The sequence below is a fragment of the Equus asinus genome, chromosome 30 (assembly GCF_041296235.1).
Source record: "Equus asinus isolate D_3611 breed Donkey chromosome 30, EquAss-T2T_v2, whole genome shotgun sequence".
Lineage (NCBI taxonomy): Eukaryota > Metazoa > Chordata > Mammalia > Perissodactyla > Equidae > Equus > Equus asinus.
The window spans coordinates 14,200,544-14,213,791 of NC_091819.1; the positions used below are offsets into that span (position 1 = coordinate 14,200,544).

At 37.5% G+C, this 13,248-nt stretch overlaps 1 protein-coding gene across 1 annotated transcript in view; it reads right to left on the minus strand.

Moving 5' to 3' along the window:
• USH2A (usherin) overlaps nucleotides 1-13,248 on the minus strand; it is a 743,449-nt gene that overhangs the window by 680,627 nt on the left and 49,574 nt on the right. The window contains exon 4 of the mRNA XM_070501449.1: nucleotides 648-780. Coding sequence (XP_070357550.1) covers nucleotides 648-780 — 133 coding nt within the window. The remainder of the gene's footprint in view (nucleotides 1-647; nucleotides 781-13,248) is intronic.

Below are 13,248 nucleotides of genomic sequence, written 5' to 3' on the forward strand. Positions count from 1 at the left end.
CCTACTTTAACAAGAGCCCTACCAGTAAAATGCAAACCAGAAAAAAGAGAGAAAATAGTTTATTACATGTTGAAATTGACAACAGAGACGTTCTAATTTTAAAGCTTGCCTGGTAAAGTGGGTGGAAAGGTGGCCTCCAAAAGATATGTCCACCTGGAACCTGCAACTGTGATCTTATTTGGAAAAAGAGTCTTTGCAGATGTCATTAAGGATCTTGAGATGAGACCAAAGTGGATTAGGGAGAGCCCCAAATCTAACCGTAAGTGTCCTTAGAAGAGAAGAGAAGGGGAGAGGACACAGAGGAAATGGCCATGTGAAGCTGGAGGCAGAGACTGGAGTCATGCAGCTACAAGCCAAGGAACACTAAGGTTTGCCAGAAGCTACCAGAAAGAGAGAGGCATGGAACAGATTCTCCTTCAGCTCCTCTAGAAAGAACCAACACCACGGATCGTTGGTTTCAGACTCCCAGCCTCCAGAATTGTGGGAGGATAAATTTCTGGTGTATTAAGCTGCCACTCAGTTGATGCTAATTTGTTATCGCAGTCCTAGGAAACAAATACACTTATAAATTTTAAAATATTATTTTTGACTTTTTTTTTAGAAACAATATAATTGGAGAAGATAATTTTCTGGAGTCAGAATCTTACCATTGATGCTCTGTCCTATTTGCATGGTACCAGAGGAAAAATCTGTAATGGAACCAGTTAGAGTTCTTGCATCAAAGGCTGTATTATCCTCCTCCAAACCATTAATGAAGAAACTGATTTTTGTCTGATGCACCTGTAAGAAATTATCACCATCATTATTTTAATTGCATAACCTTTTGTTTTATAATGACTGCATTCCAGCAGTCTTTTTCGAGCTAATTTTCTACTTCTCCAATTTATTCGGTTGGAAAGACTGAAAATAATTTCTTTTAATGGCTCAATAATATATCTGTGTGTTTATAGATCTAGATACAATCCTACGTTTTGTAGTTTTGTGCTGCGATGGTATCTACTAGGGTATTCACAGGTAACCATAATTGTTCCTCTCATATATTTAACAGCTTTGACTGCCATGCCTTCATCAGTTTTTTTAGGATATATTGTTTATTTAGATACTAGTTAAAGTTGTTATTTAGAAATAAAGAGAAATGAATACAAAAGGGAGAAATTCAAAACGAGATATACCAAAAATGGATTGCATGTGGACATAATTCAAGTTGCTGTACAAAATACTTCTTGGAAAGTTTACTTTCTTAGGCGTTGGTATCCAACTGGCAATTTTCAGTTGTACTTCTCCAATACAGAATAACATAAACATTTGCCAATCATATTCTAAGCTAATTAATCAGGCAATCTAACAACTCTTTACACCAGGGGTCAATAAACTTTTCCTTAAACAGAGAATAAATATTTTTTTATTTGCCAGCCAAATGATTTGATTTTCTGGTCCAAACAGTCCAGATCACAACTACCCAACTCTGCTGTTGTAATAGGAAAAGAGCCATATGCAATAAATAAACGATTGAGCATGGCCATGTTCCAATAAAACTTTATTTATAAAAACAAATGACCAGCCAGACTTGTCTCATGAATTGTAGCTTGACAATCCCTGGATTACACCATAGAAAATTATGAAATTTTTGTTTGTGAGACGCGATCGCTGAATAGCAATTCAATCCAGCTTTTACGCAGACTACTTCATAGGTGGTATCTACAGAAAAACTTTAATGACTGCATATATTTTGAACAAACCGATTAGCTGTTTTGACATCAACTTTAGTCTCTACAAATAGTCCTGTTCAAGTGTTTTTAACTTAAATTCAAAAGGCATCATTGGTACTCTAATTAGTAAAAGGACTGAAATGAACAATACAAGGCGGGGATAGGGGTGAGGGTGGAGAAAGAGAGAGAGAGAAAGAGAAATTTAATGTCTTGTAGTTGAAAGGTTAGATGCTAACATTTTAATAAAAAGTATATCAAATCGTAGCATTCACAATGCTATTGTATTAAAATGGCCTTGCAAAAATTGATGAAAATAAACTGTTCTCTGGCAACTTTAAATCATTATGTGGCTGATTGCCTGAAGAACCCCTTTCAACAAACTCCTCTCAAAAACAAAACAAAACAAAACCTAAGAGTTAACATCATAATCACCAGAATTACTCGGTAATATTAATTTTTCAAAAAGTTATTCCATATGGCTTTTCTTCATTCTTTCCAACTTGCCTTCATTTAAACCAGTTCTTAAATTCACTGACCCAGTGTTGCATTTTACTTAATTATAAAACAAAGCTTTAACATAAAGACCTAAAATCATATAATCATACACCAACTCCCTGTGGATCTGGATATATACCTCTCTACTGGGTACTACGGCTGGATTTTCTTTTTCTTTTTTTTTTTTGCATTCCATTTTTTACAGCCTGTTACTGTCATTTGGTGTTTGACTGTTATCATTATAAAAGATACAGGCTTTTCTACTTTGTTATTTGTAGCATTATCTCATGTTTTACAACATCTTCGCGCAACATGCAGGCACATGAAATATAACTAGTGAAAAGTTCTCGATGGTATTAATGCATAAAAAAGAATGTGGTTCCATCTCTACTGTCTTTACCCAGCCAAAAGCTGATGAACAGCCAATTTTCCTTTATCACATTAGCACAGCCATGAGAGAAACACATTTGTTCTAGTCAGCTACACTAAAGATACTATTACCAATCTAACATATACATGTTTTATATCAGCAGTATTCTCAGAGCATGAGAGAGCCAACAATATATTAACACTAGCATGACAGTTTATTTAAGAAAAGAAAATTGTCTCTGTAGAGGGACAGAAGTTAGAAATGTATGGCTAAAGCTCAGTGTCACCGGTCTAATAAAGGTAATAATTCTTAGGCTTTCTTTATAGCAGGTAACACTCCTGTGACAGTTCTGTCATATCATTCAAATAAAAATGTTGTCTTTTACAAGTTTAAGTGCACCTTTATTTTGAGTCAGATAGAAAGCATGTTTTTGATTTTCTGTATTCACTGTATTATATCTGTAGTCAAGAGTTCAGGACCTTCCTTTTCTTTTTTTTATCAACTCATCACATATTTGCTTAGTACAAGGATTCAGTGTCACTTGCAGTGAATTCCAGAAGGATGTTTTAACTTTGTTGGCACTTAAAAAATGATTAATGATGATCCCAAGCCACTCTCGTCTGTTGTCCCCTCCCCTACTCACCACCTTTCTATAAATAAGATTAAATCTTCTTTGATGTTCTGTACCATGTTTTATATTCCAAGATTCTGTAAACTACTTTGCAATTCTGGTCTGGGGCCCCATCACACTGTGAAGATGAAGATGGCTTTTTGCAATAGCTCATTCTGATGATTCCCTTGCCAGTTATTTACGGGAATAGAAATATATATGATGGAATTTCTGATTTGTGAAATAAAGCCTTCTGCTAAAGTAAACTTCCCTCCTATCTCATTCTCCAGCCCTATGAGGATTAGAGGAGTTGGTACATTTTTATTGGTGTGGCTTCAAGGAATGAATTGACAAAACGAGTAGCAGTTGTAGAAAAGCCTTAAATTCCTTCCTAAGAAATCCAAAACTGCATTGGAAAGAAGACAGAGGGGAGCAGGTCACTCCTGAGCCCTCATTCTCTCAGGGTTCCATATTTTATTTTAACCATTTTCGGGGAGGTGGAATTTCTGTCCCTGTGATAGGCGGTACTCATTCCTTTGATCACAAGAATGTATTAGATTGTTTTTAAACATAGAATTTCTGATCATGCTCATGCTTGACTAGAGGGGAGTATAATTCAAAATTCCAAAAAGTCACACAATACCTGTGAAGCTACCAAGGGGAAAAAGAATACCAAGTCCACCTAGACCTGAATATTGTAATTGTCCACAATCACCTGTTCCATAGAAATGCCAAATCTGTTGCCATTCTACCCCTGCTGGCCATCAACAACCAAAAGAAACTGTTGACTGAGGCTAGGAAATTCATAGAGTACCTATGGGGACTTCCTCGCTGGAGAAATAGTTTTATAGTTTCCCTGTTGCCTATATTCTTCTAATTTAAATTTAATTCGATAAAGCATTAATCCAGTACTCACAGTGGCCTTATGAGTTACACCAAGAAAATAAAGTCATGATCCTTTCTCTCAAGGAACTTGTACATATGAAACAACAAAGTAATTGTGATATACGAGTGTGTGAATCACTTTAAATGATGACGGTTGTTTTTGATTTAAGTATTGACTCAGTTCAGTTAATGAAGTGTTGTCTTTTTCAAGGATCTGCTCTGAGAAGTTATACCTTAATCCATTAATGTGTGGAGTAGAACGTATTTTTGGCTCTTCTCTGTGAGTCTTGCCTTCTCAGAGCTAACTTACAAGCTTCCCGAGAATATCAGTTTCATTAATTTGATGGGTTTCATTTTAAAGCAAAACCATTTTCAGCATTTTGAAGAACACCTTTTTTTATAGATTTAACACAAAGTAATGTGGCAACGTATCTCGAACTCAAATTCACTCTCAAAAGATGATGATGGGTAATACAAATATAAAGAAGACCATTTTGAATGCTAAGGAATTCAAACAAAAAAGAAATCCACTAGGATAGGAATCCAGAGGGAAAATTTTATGGAGGGAAAAATGTCTTGGACTTTCTGAAATAGAAATTGCCCTGAAATAGAATTTCTATTTCTAGATTAAAGAAGAATTTGCATAAAAGATTCTACTATTCCATCTATAATTTTGAAGCATAAGGAAGGCAATTTATTCTGAAAACTCCATAAAGTTATTTTAAATTATCACACATGTGTTTTATTCCTCTTCCTGAGAATATGCAGAATGCCCTTCTTACTGCTTACCATCCTACAGCGAAGATTTTCTGAGGTTTCCCCTTGCTCATCCCATCCAATTCTAACTAGTCACCAACAGCCAACCTAATCTAACAGGTGAGGTCTCCTCGCTGTCGGATGACCACACAGTGCTTAAATCCATCTCTATGCTTTATTCAAGCTTTTACCTACAGGAACAACCTTGCTACTGTCTTTCCTTTACCTAGATTTTCAGTATTTTTCAAAGCATATATCTCAGGTCCTATATCTTCCAATAATCCTTTGTCAACTACTTCAGCATTATAAAAAGTGTTCACTTTTATTGTAAATTAGCATGTTGGGCATAGCTCTAAAATTTTTCTGCACATTTATTCTTTTTATTCTTGCAGCAACCCAAGGCAGGTTTATTATTATCTTCATTTTAAAGATAATGAAACCGAATCATAGAGAATTGAAAAAAAAAAAGGGGGTCACATAGAAGGTTGACTGGCTCCAGAGACTGTTTTAACCAAGTTTTTGTTTTTTTGAGGAAGATTGGCCCTGAGCTAACACTCACGCCCATCTTCCTCTACTTTATTTGTGGGATGCCAGGCACAGCATGGCTTGATAAGCGGTGCATAGTCCACGCCCAGGATGCGAACTGGTGAACACCAGGTCACCAAAGTGGAGCAAGTGAACTTGACTGCTATGCCACCAGGCCAGCCCCTGTTTTAACCAATTTTAATTAGTCAGTTACATCTAGTTAGCATTTAGAAGTAGCAGCCATCTAATTTATGTGACCCATCCATTGAGTCTCTCTGCTGTAACTCCACACAGTGATGACTCAGGCTTTGTGTCAACACCTTCCACAGCAAAAAGGGCTAACATCCCCAATGAGCCATACCATTGCCTGCCATATGCCTGGTACCATGCTGAATTCTTTAATTAGATTGAGTTCTCCGATTGCCCCTCTGCAGTGTTATTATCCCCCAAATTGGGAAGCTTTTCATCTTTGAACAACTTCTACTATTATAAATGATTGAACTGAAAAATATCTCCTTCTAACTTCAATTCCTAAGTCCCAGCTCTTTTGAGACCATAGCAAGCATCTTATCCCTTTTCCTTGAGAGCACTTACACAGATGTAAAGAAAATGTCATTCTTCTCCTAAGTCTTCTTGAGAATAAATATGTTTAGTTTCTGCAGTGTTCTAAGTACGACATGGTTTTTGGGTCTCTCTCTTCTTAAAATGCGGCTCCAGAAATACTACAACCTCTATGTGTGGTCTGACTTGCCAAATTGAAACAGGATTATCACCTTAATATAATCCAAAATTGCATGCTAGATTTTTGGCAATGGCATCATGGAGCTAAAACTGATAAATTGAGCTGACTATTCACTAAATTACGAAGTCTTTTTTTACTTACATCACTGCTAAATCACATTCACCCCATCCAGTACATATGCAGTTAGTTTTGTGGACCCAAGGAGAGGAATTTATATCTATCCACGTTATATTTCATCTTGTTAGATTCAGCCCATTGCTCCAGGCTGTCAAAATCTTTTTGGATGCTATGTCTGTCATCCAATGTACTTACCATCCTCCAAGATTTGTGTCATTTGCAAATTTGATGAGCGTGCCCTATGTGCTAGGCAGAAGCTCAATAAATACTAATTGATTGACTGACTAATTGATATTCCAAAAATAAAACCACCAACGCAATCTACACTATGTTGCAATTCTAAGCAATAAAAAAAGGCACCAGTTTCTAACATAAAATGTATCATAGATGGATTCTCCATCTTTGAAGAGTGACCTTGTTTACTAACATGAGTTTTTATATAATTGTAAATAAATACTCCAGGCTATGAAATATTATCTAGTAAGCTATATTTATATAAACAATATGAAAAAAAAGTTGAAGCAATTATTCAGGGAAGGGTGCTCTGGTAGAAATTAACCACATGGGGTGCCCACAAATATTTGGAATGCGAACATGTTCCCACTACCATTTCAATTCACTGAATAACTGTTTCCATCTTTATTCTCTTTGACTGTGAGAAGGATACTACACGGAAACGACTTCATATACAGATATACGTTCCTCAAAGATTTTTCTTGTTTGTTTTTGTTTCTGTTTTCCATTTCCCATAAGCTCATATATTTTGTTTCAACACTTGATCCTCTTCCTTCCATTGCCCTCTCCCACCCCCTTTCCCTCTCTCCCCACCCCCTACACACACACTCACTTTTGCTTTTCCCGTCTGAGTAACTCAGATAAGCCAGGTCCTTGAAGAAATCCATGCCTAATTGTACCATGTTTTCATCCTGGGTATGATGATTTAGATTTTCTCTTCTCCCCTTGATATCTGTTAAAGTTCTTCATATACTGCATCCTCCTACTAACAAGACTCCAATTTAATCAATCTTTAAAAATTTAGGGCCAGCTCCAGTGGGTTAGTGGTTAAGTTCGGCACACTCCACTTTGGCAGCCCGGGTTTGGTTCCTGGGCACAGACCTGCATCACTTGTTTTGTTAGCTACTGTTCTGTGGCGGTGGCTCACATAAAAGGAGAAAAGAGGAAGATTGGCAGCAGATGTTAGCTCTGGGCAAATCTTCCTCAGCAAAAAAAGTAAAAAAAAAAAAAAATTTAACATAGGAATGTAAGTAGTTTTCGTTGTCCAATCTCAACTGGATGTGAAATTCTTGTGGCCACTTCTTCCCAAACTATTAGATTACTCTCTTTCTCTCTCTACTTCAAAAAATGCTATCAATTTATACATATACATGATGAGAAGTCTGCCAATGGTCTGATTTATTGTTGATTTCTCAAGGAATAAGGATAGAGTCAGTCCATTTTCTGTAGATGCTGCCTAGGATCATTTCATGTGCAATTCCACATTTAAGACTGCTTTTGGTGCACAAATCATCACAATATTCTACACTCTGAATTATCTCAATATGTCATTGGTTTCTTTTTCTATTTTATATATACAGAACATATGATTTCCAAAAGATTATTAGAATTAGCTGTAAAACATCTTAGTAATCTTTACAGTATTTTATACCCCAAAATCTAGCAGTTATTTATTTGTTATAATTACAATTTTCTCTCCTTAAAAGTAAGTCGACTTCTTATTTTTTCTTCCATGTTTAGGAAGAAAACTGCTTATCATATCCTTCATTAAAAACCATGGCTTCGTTGAAAATGGTTCCGTTGCTTGAATATTTAATAAACATGTTATGATCTCTTACGTGTCATGCTACACATAAGGAGTACGTAAAACACAGACCTTTTCTTCAAGGAATTTACAATCTGCAATAGAAATAGGCATGCAAAAATACATTCAATGCAAGGTGGTAAATTCATTAAAATAAATGTGAATAGAGTGCTTAGGGACAGAGAAATCATCTTAGAATCCTGCTCCTCCAAATGCTTCCCTATTGTCTCCTTCCCACTATAGTGGGATTTCTCAATCAATTGTCTCTACTCGCCTTTCCCATTTTCTCTCTTCCTATTCTCTCTGTAATGCAGCTCAATTGATGGTTTCTGTTTTTTATTATTTAAAAAATATCTCAAAATTACAAGAAAGTTGAAGAACAGTACAAGAATTATTTTTCTGAAATATTTGAGATTAAGATGCTGACATATTAACCCATTATCCCTGAATATAGTAGTACATTGTTGCCCGCAACAGCAAAGGGCAAGAAGGCTACTTGGTTGTTTAAGTAATCAAAGTTTATTGATAAAGGGAAACAGAACAAGGAGTAGGGAGGGAGAAAGGAGGAACAACAAATTGGTATTTATAACATCCATATCACAATCAGCCAGGGAAGTCCCAATGGTTTGTACAGCGGGTGGGAGTGCCGATTCTCCGGGTCCGAGGCAAAGCGTCCTTTCCTCAGTGAGACTTCCAATTATTCTATGCCTGTGACTCCCTTTTATCCTAAGGTTTCTCTGGGTTTCGACTCAGGGTTTCAGACATTTGTATATTTTGGGTTATTTCTTCTTGCTCCCACGGATGTGGTGTTTTTACCTTTTTTGTTCCCACGGATAGGATGTTTCTAAAGTCCTGTCAGGTGCCCGTCGGGGTGGCCAGCAAGGAACATGACACAGGACGTATTTTTTGTAACTTGTGCCTTCGAGTCAAGGCCGAAGTGGCCATCTTTGGCCCTGAGCCCAGACACATTCCTTTGTGTGGGGCCCTGGCTCAGTGTCCTTGGAAGGTTGGGGGGTGAATGACCTCTGTACATGCATTCACTACAAAAAAACACATTCTCCTACATAACCACAATACAACCATCAAAATCGGGAAATTAACATTGACACATCACTACCGTATTAGTCTCAGATGCCATTCAAGTTGTGACAATTGTCCCAAAAACGTCCTTTATAGATAAATCCAGTCCAGAATCATATGTTGCATTTAGTTGTCATGACTCTTAGATCGCCTTCTTTGATCTGCAATAGTTCTTCAATCTTGCCTTGGCTTTCATGATCTTAACTCTGTTGCACACTACAGTCTACTTATTTTGTAGATTGCTTTCAATTTGGGTCTGTCTAATGTTTCCTCATGATTGCATTCAGGTGATTCAGTGATCATCTCATTACATCTTACCATGTGATACATCATTGCCATTTGTTCCATTATTGATGCAGTTAACTTTAATCATTTGGATTAAGGTGGTATCTGCCAGGTTTCTCTACTGTAAAAATACAAAATTTCCTTTTGCAAGTAATAGTCATTTTGTGAGTAGATACTTTGAGACTGTGTAAATATCCTGTTTCTTATGAAGCTTTCATTGTTTGCATTTACTTATTTGTATCTGTATGGACTCGTGAATCCTTACGTTATTCAGTGGGATATGATACAATACATATGTCAATTTCAATGCTCAAGTTGTCCCATGTTTAGACAGTGGAGGCCCCATAAAGCTGGATTCTGTGTCACATTCACATGTCTTCATAATTCTTTGAGCATCTTCTTGCTTTCTGACGTGAGATGTCCCAGGCTTATTTTTGTACTTCCCTCCCTGGGCCCTGGACTCATCCATTCCTCCAAGGAAATTTGGTTCCTTACGTGATGAATGACATTGAGGAACAAAGATTCAGTACTAAGCATATTCATGTTATTTGGGTGTTACTACTCCTAGACCCTCCCTCTCCCTCTCAGTGGACAGAGGCAGGGAATAGATATCTATCAGAAGAACGGCTAAGGTAGATTACAGACAGACAGAAAGATAGAGAGAGAGATAGAGAGACATACACATACACATTTATTTCTATATCTATGCATATATATTTATGCACACATATGTATGCACACACATACATAGATAAAATGAGATTACACTGATAAATTCAATTCTAACCCAAGACCCTAGAGTTCATTCTAGTTTTCTCTCTTCCCATATTTTCAATTCCCTTCTTTGAAAGGGAGAAACCGGGCTCCCCTTATCCTCATTGTATGTACTTTTTTGGTTGATTCTCTTACACCTAACCAATTTCCAGTTGTCATGACACCCCTGCCCCCAAGGGCACCTCTTCTTCATGCTCAGGTCCTGACATCTGTGCCAGGCTACTCCCTCCATGAATGCGTCCCTCCACTCAAGCTCGCGCACTCCAACATTTTTGTGCCTGCCACACCATCGCAACTCCCTTACCATGGTCACCAATGATTTCCGTGAGGTTAAAAGCAAATGGCAAATTCTGCTTTCATCTTATTTGCACCATCAACAGCATTGATAGAGCTGATCATTCCCTCCTCCTTGAAACAGATTTGTCATTTGGCTGCCAGTACATCAAACTCTCTTAATTTTCCTCTTACCCCTCAGGCTGGTTTTCTCAGTCTCCTTTGCTAGACTCTCTTCTTTTGTTGGACCCATAAATATTGAATTGTCCCAGGATTCATTTCTTTTACCTCTTCTCCTTTCTGCATAAAACTACTCCCTTGATAATATCATCTAATCTCAATGCTTTAAATGCCATCATTGGGTTGATTACTCCCAAATGATTATCTCTTAACTCAGACTTCTAATCTAGACCCCTACATCCATCTTTCTATTCAGCATCTCTTCTTGGAAGTCTATTAGGCATTTCATACACAAATGTTCCATAACAGAGCTCTGCTCTTATGCCCAAAACCTGCTCATTCCACAGCCTTCCCCACCTTGGAGCACTGCAACTCCGTTCTTCCGGTTGCTCAGCCCAAAATCCTTGGAGTCTTCATTGGCTCCTCTCTTTCCCTCATTATTCTCATCCATCCCATCAAATCCAAAGGTCCTACTTCCAAAATATATTCAGAATCCACTCACTGCTCCCCACCTCTTTTGCTACAACCTTGGCCTAAACCACCACCTCTCCCCTAGATTTTTGCAGTGGTCTCCTAACCACCCTCCCTAATTTGGTATGTGTTTCCCTTTAGTATATGCTCAAGACAGTGGCCCAAGGATTGTTGCTAAAACAAAGGCAGCTCATGTCACTCCTTTGCAAAAAGACCTGAAATGAGTCTTACCCTGAATAAAAGTTACGGTTCTACAAAGCGCTACCCAATCTGGCCTGTTGTTATGTTTGGCTTATTTCCTATTAGCATGGCCCCCGTGCTCTCTGTTCTAGCAGCACTGCCCTTCTCAAACAATCCAGGTGCTTATTTTCCTTAAAGTCTTTGCATTTTCTATTCCCTCTCCTTGATGTTTTGCCTACAGACACCTGCCGTCTCCTTCAGATATTTCCTCAAATGTCATTTTACCAAAACCCCTCTTAGCTACCTATCTAAAATTATTGACTCTAATCCTTGCTAACCCCCTTTCCTGATTATTATTCTTATCCACGCCTAACATATTGCATGTTTTCTTTTTTATTAATATATAAACTCCATGGGAGGGGGTTCTGTTTTGTTTCCTTTCTCTGTTTTGTTTACTGCTGCTCCACCATCCCCCAGAACAGTAACTAGTAACTATGACGTTCCCATTTAATCATTATTGAATGAAGCATCATCTAAACTAGTTTGTGAAGGATTAATAGGAATTAGCAAAGTCCAGCAATGGTAGAGAATAGGGAATAAGTGAGCTATAGAAAGAGAGAAAAATACAAGAAATAAGAAAATGGAAAGATACTTAAAAGTTACCCCAAGCCTTCCACCTATGCTGATCAATCCCATTTTTTAAATTTTTCTTCCTTTTAATGTGTTGAATTTAAAAATCATCCTTCTCACTTTTTCTTAGATCATTTCCAGTTTTTTAAATTTCTTTAAATTGTAATGATAAGTTGCATATCACTAAATCCAACTACGCCTAAAGGAAGATAATAAAAATGGTGGACATTGGGTTTCTGTTTACAGTTTCAAGGAGTAAGTCAACGCCCTGCCAAGAGATGTAAACTCACTCCTGACCCCAAGTCAAGAAAGGTCATCAATCAAGGCCTCGACATGTAGACGGGGATATAGGAAGCCATTTCTGCGTTTAGTTCAAAACTGAACCTCATGCCAGTACTTGATTGACATCTTAAAGATCCTGAGCAGGAATGTGTAAGCGGAAAGAGAGTCCTACCATATGAACAAAACAGAGGTAAAACGTCCACTTACACTAAGCACGAGTTACTCCCACTAAAGTCATCAACATGGGTAGAATATTCCATTAAATAATTAGTGGATTATTTACTCATTTTACATTCTTCAAAGACATACATGCTTTTCCACAAGACCCTATCTTCCAGCCTTTCTGTGTCCTCTTAGACTTTTTGCCAGCTCCGACAGTACTGAGCAAAATTTACTAAAAGTATGTTTCATAAACTAAACGAAGAAGAGTCATTTTAGGCCAAAGCAAAAATGTGAATCTCTTTAACCTCCTTTAGAGAACTGTATCATGGACTCTAATGGGAACTGCTTTATCTTTGAAGGCGTTCTGGAATTGAGAGTAACGTCTTCAGAGTGACCCTTGTTTAAAGGTGGTGCTCTCTGCCCTTAAAGCTGTGGAGATAGTAATTGTCTAAGCAGTTTTTTCCTCAATCAGTAATGGAGAAGCACACACATTTAATTTGGTTTAGACAAAAAGAAATGACACTAGTAAACAGGCATTCTTTCCAGGTAAGGATTATATCAGCCCGAAAAACAGAAGTAGCTAGTTACATGTGAAATGCAGAAAATGCAGCAGTTTCTTATCTTTTACCTCCTTCACAACAAAAAAACTGGGACCGTGTCATCAATTTGGGCAATGTATCTCTATGTTTTTATTATCATCTGAAGAACCCTGTCCTAGCACTTGGGTTACCAGTTTCAAGTGGGCTGTTGAAAATCATATTCATTGTCTTTTTATAATCCATATTCATTCAGTCCAATCCATTTTCCCGCAGGTAAGCAGCAGCTGTCCAAAAAAAATCTCTGTGGGCCAGCCCAGTGGTGTAGTGGTTAAGTTCATACCCTCTGTTTTGGCAGCCTGAGGTT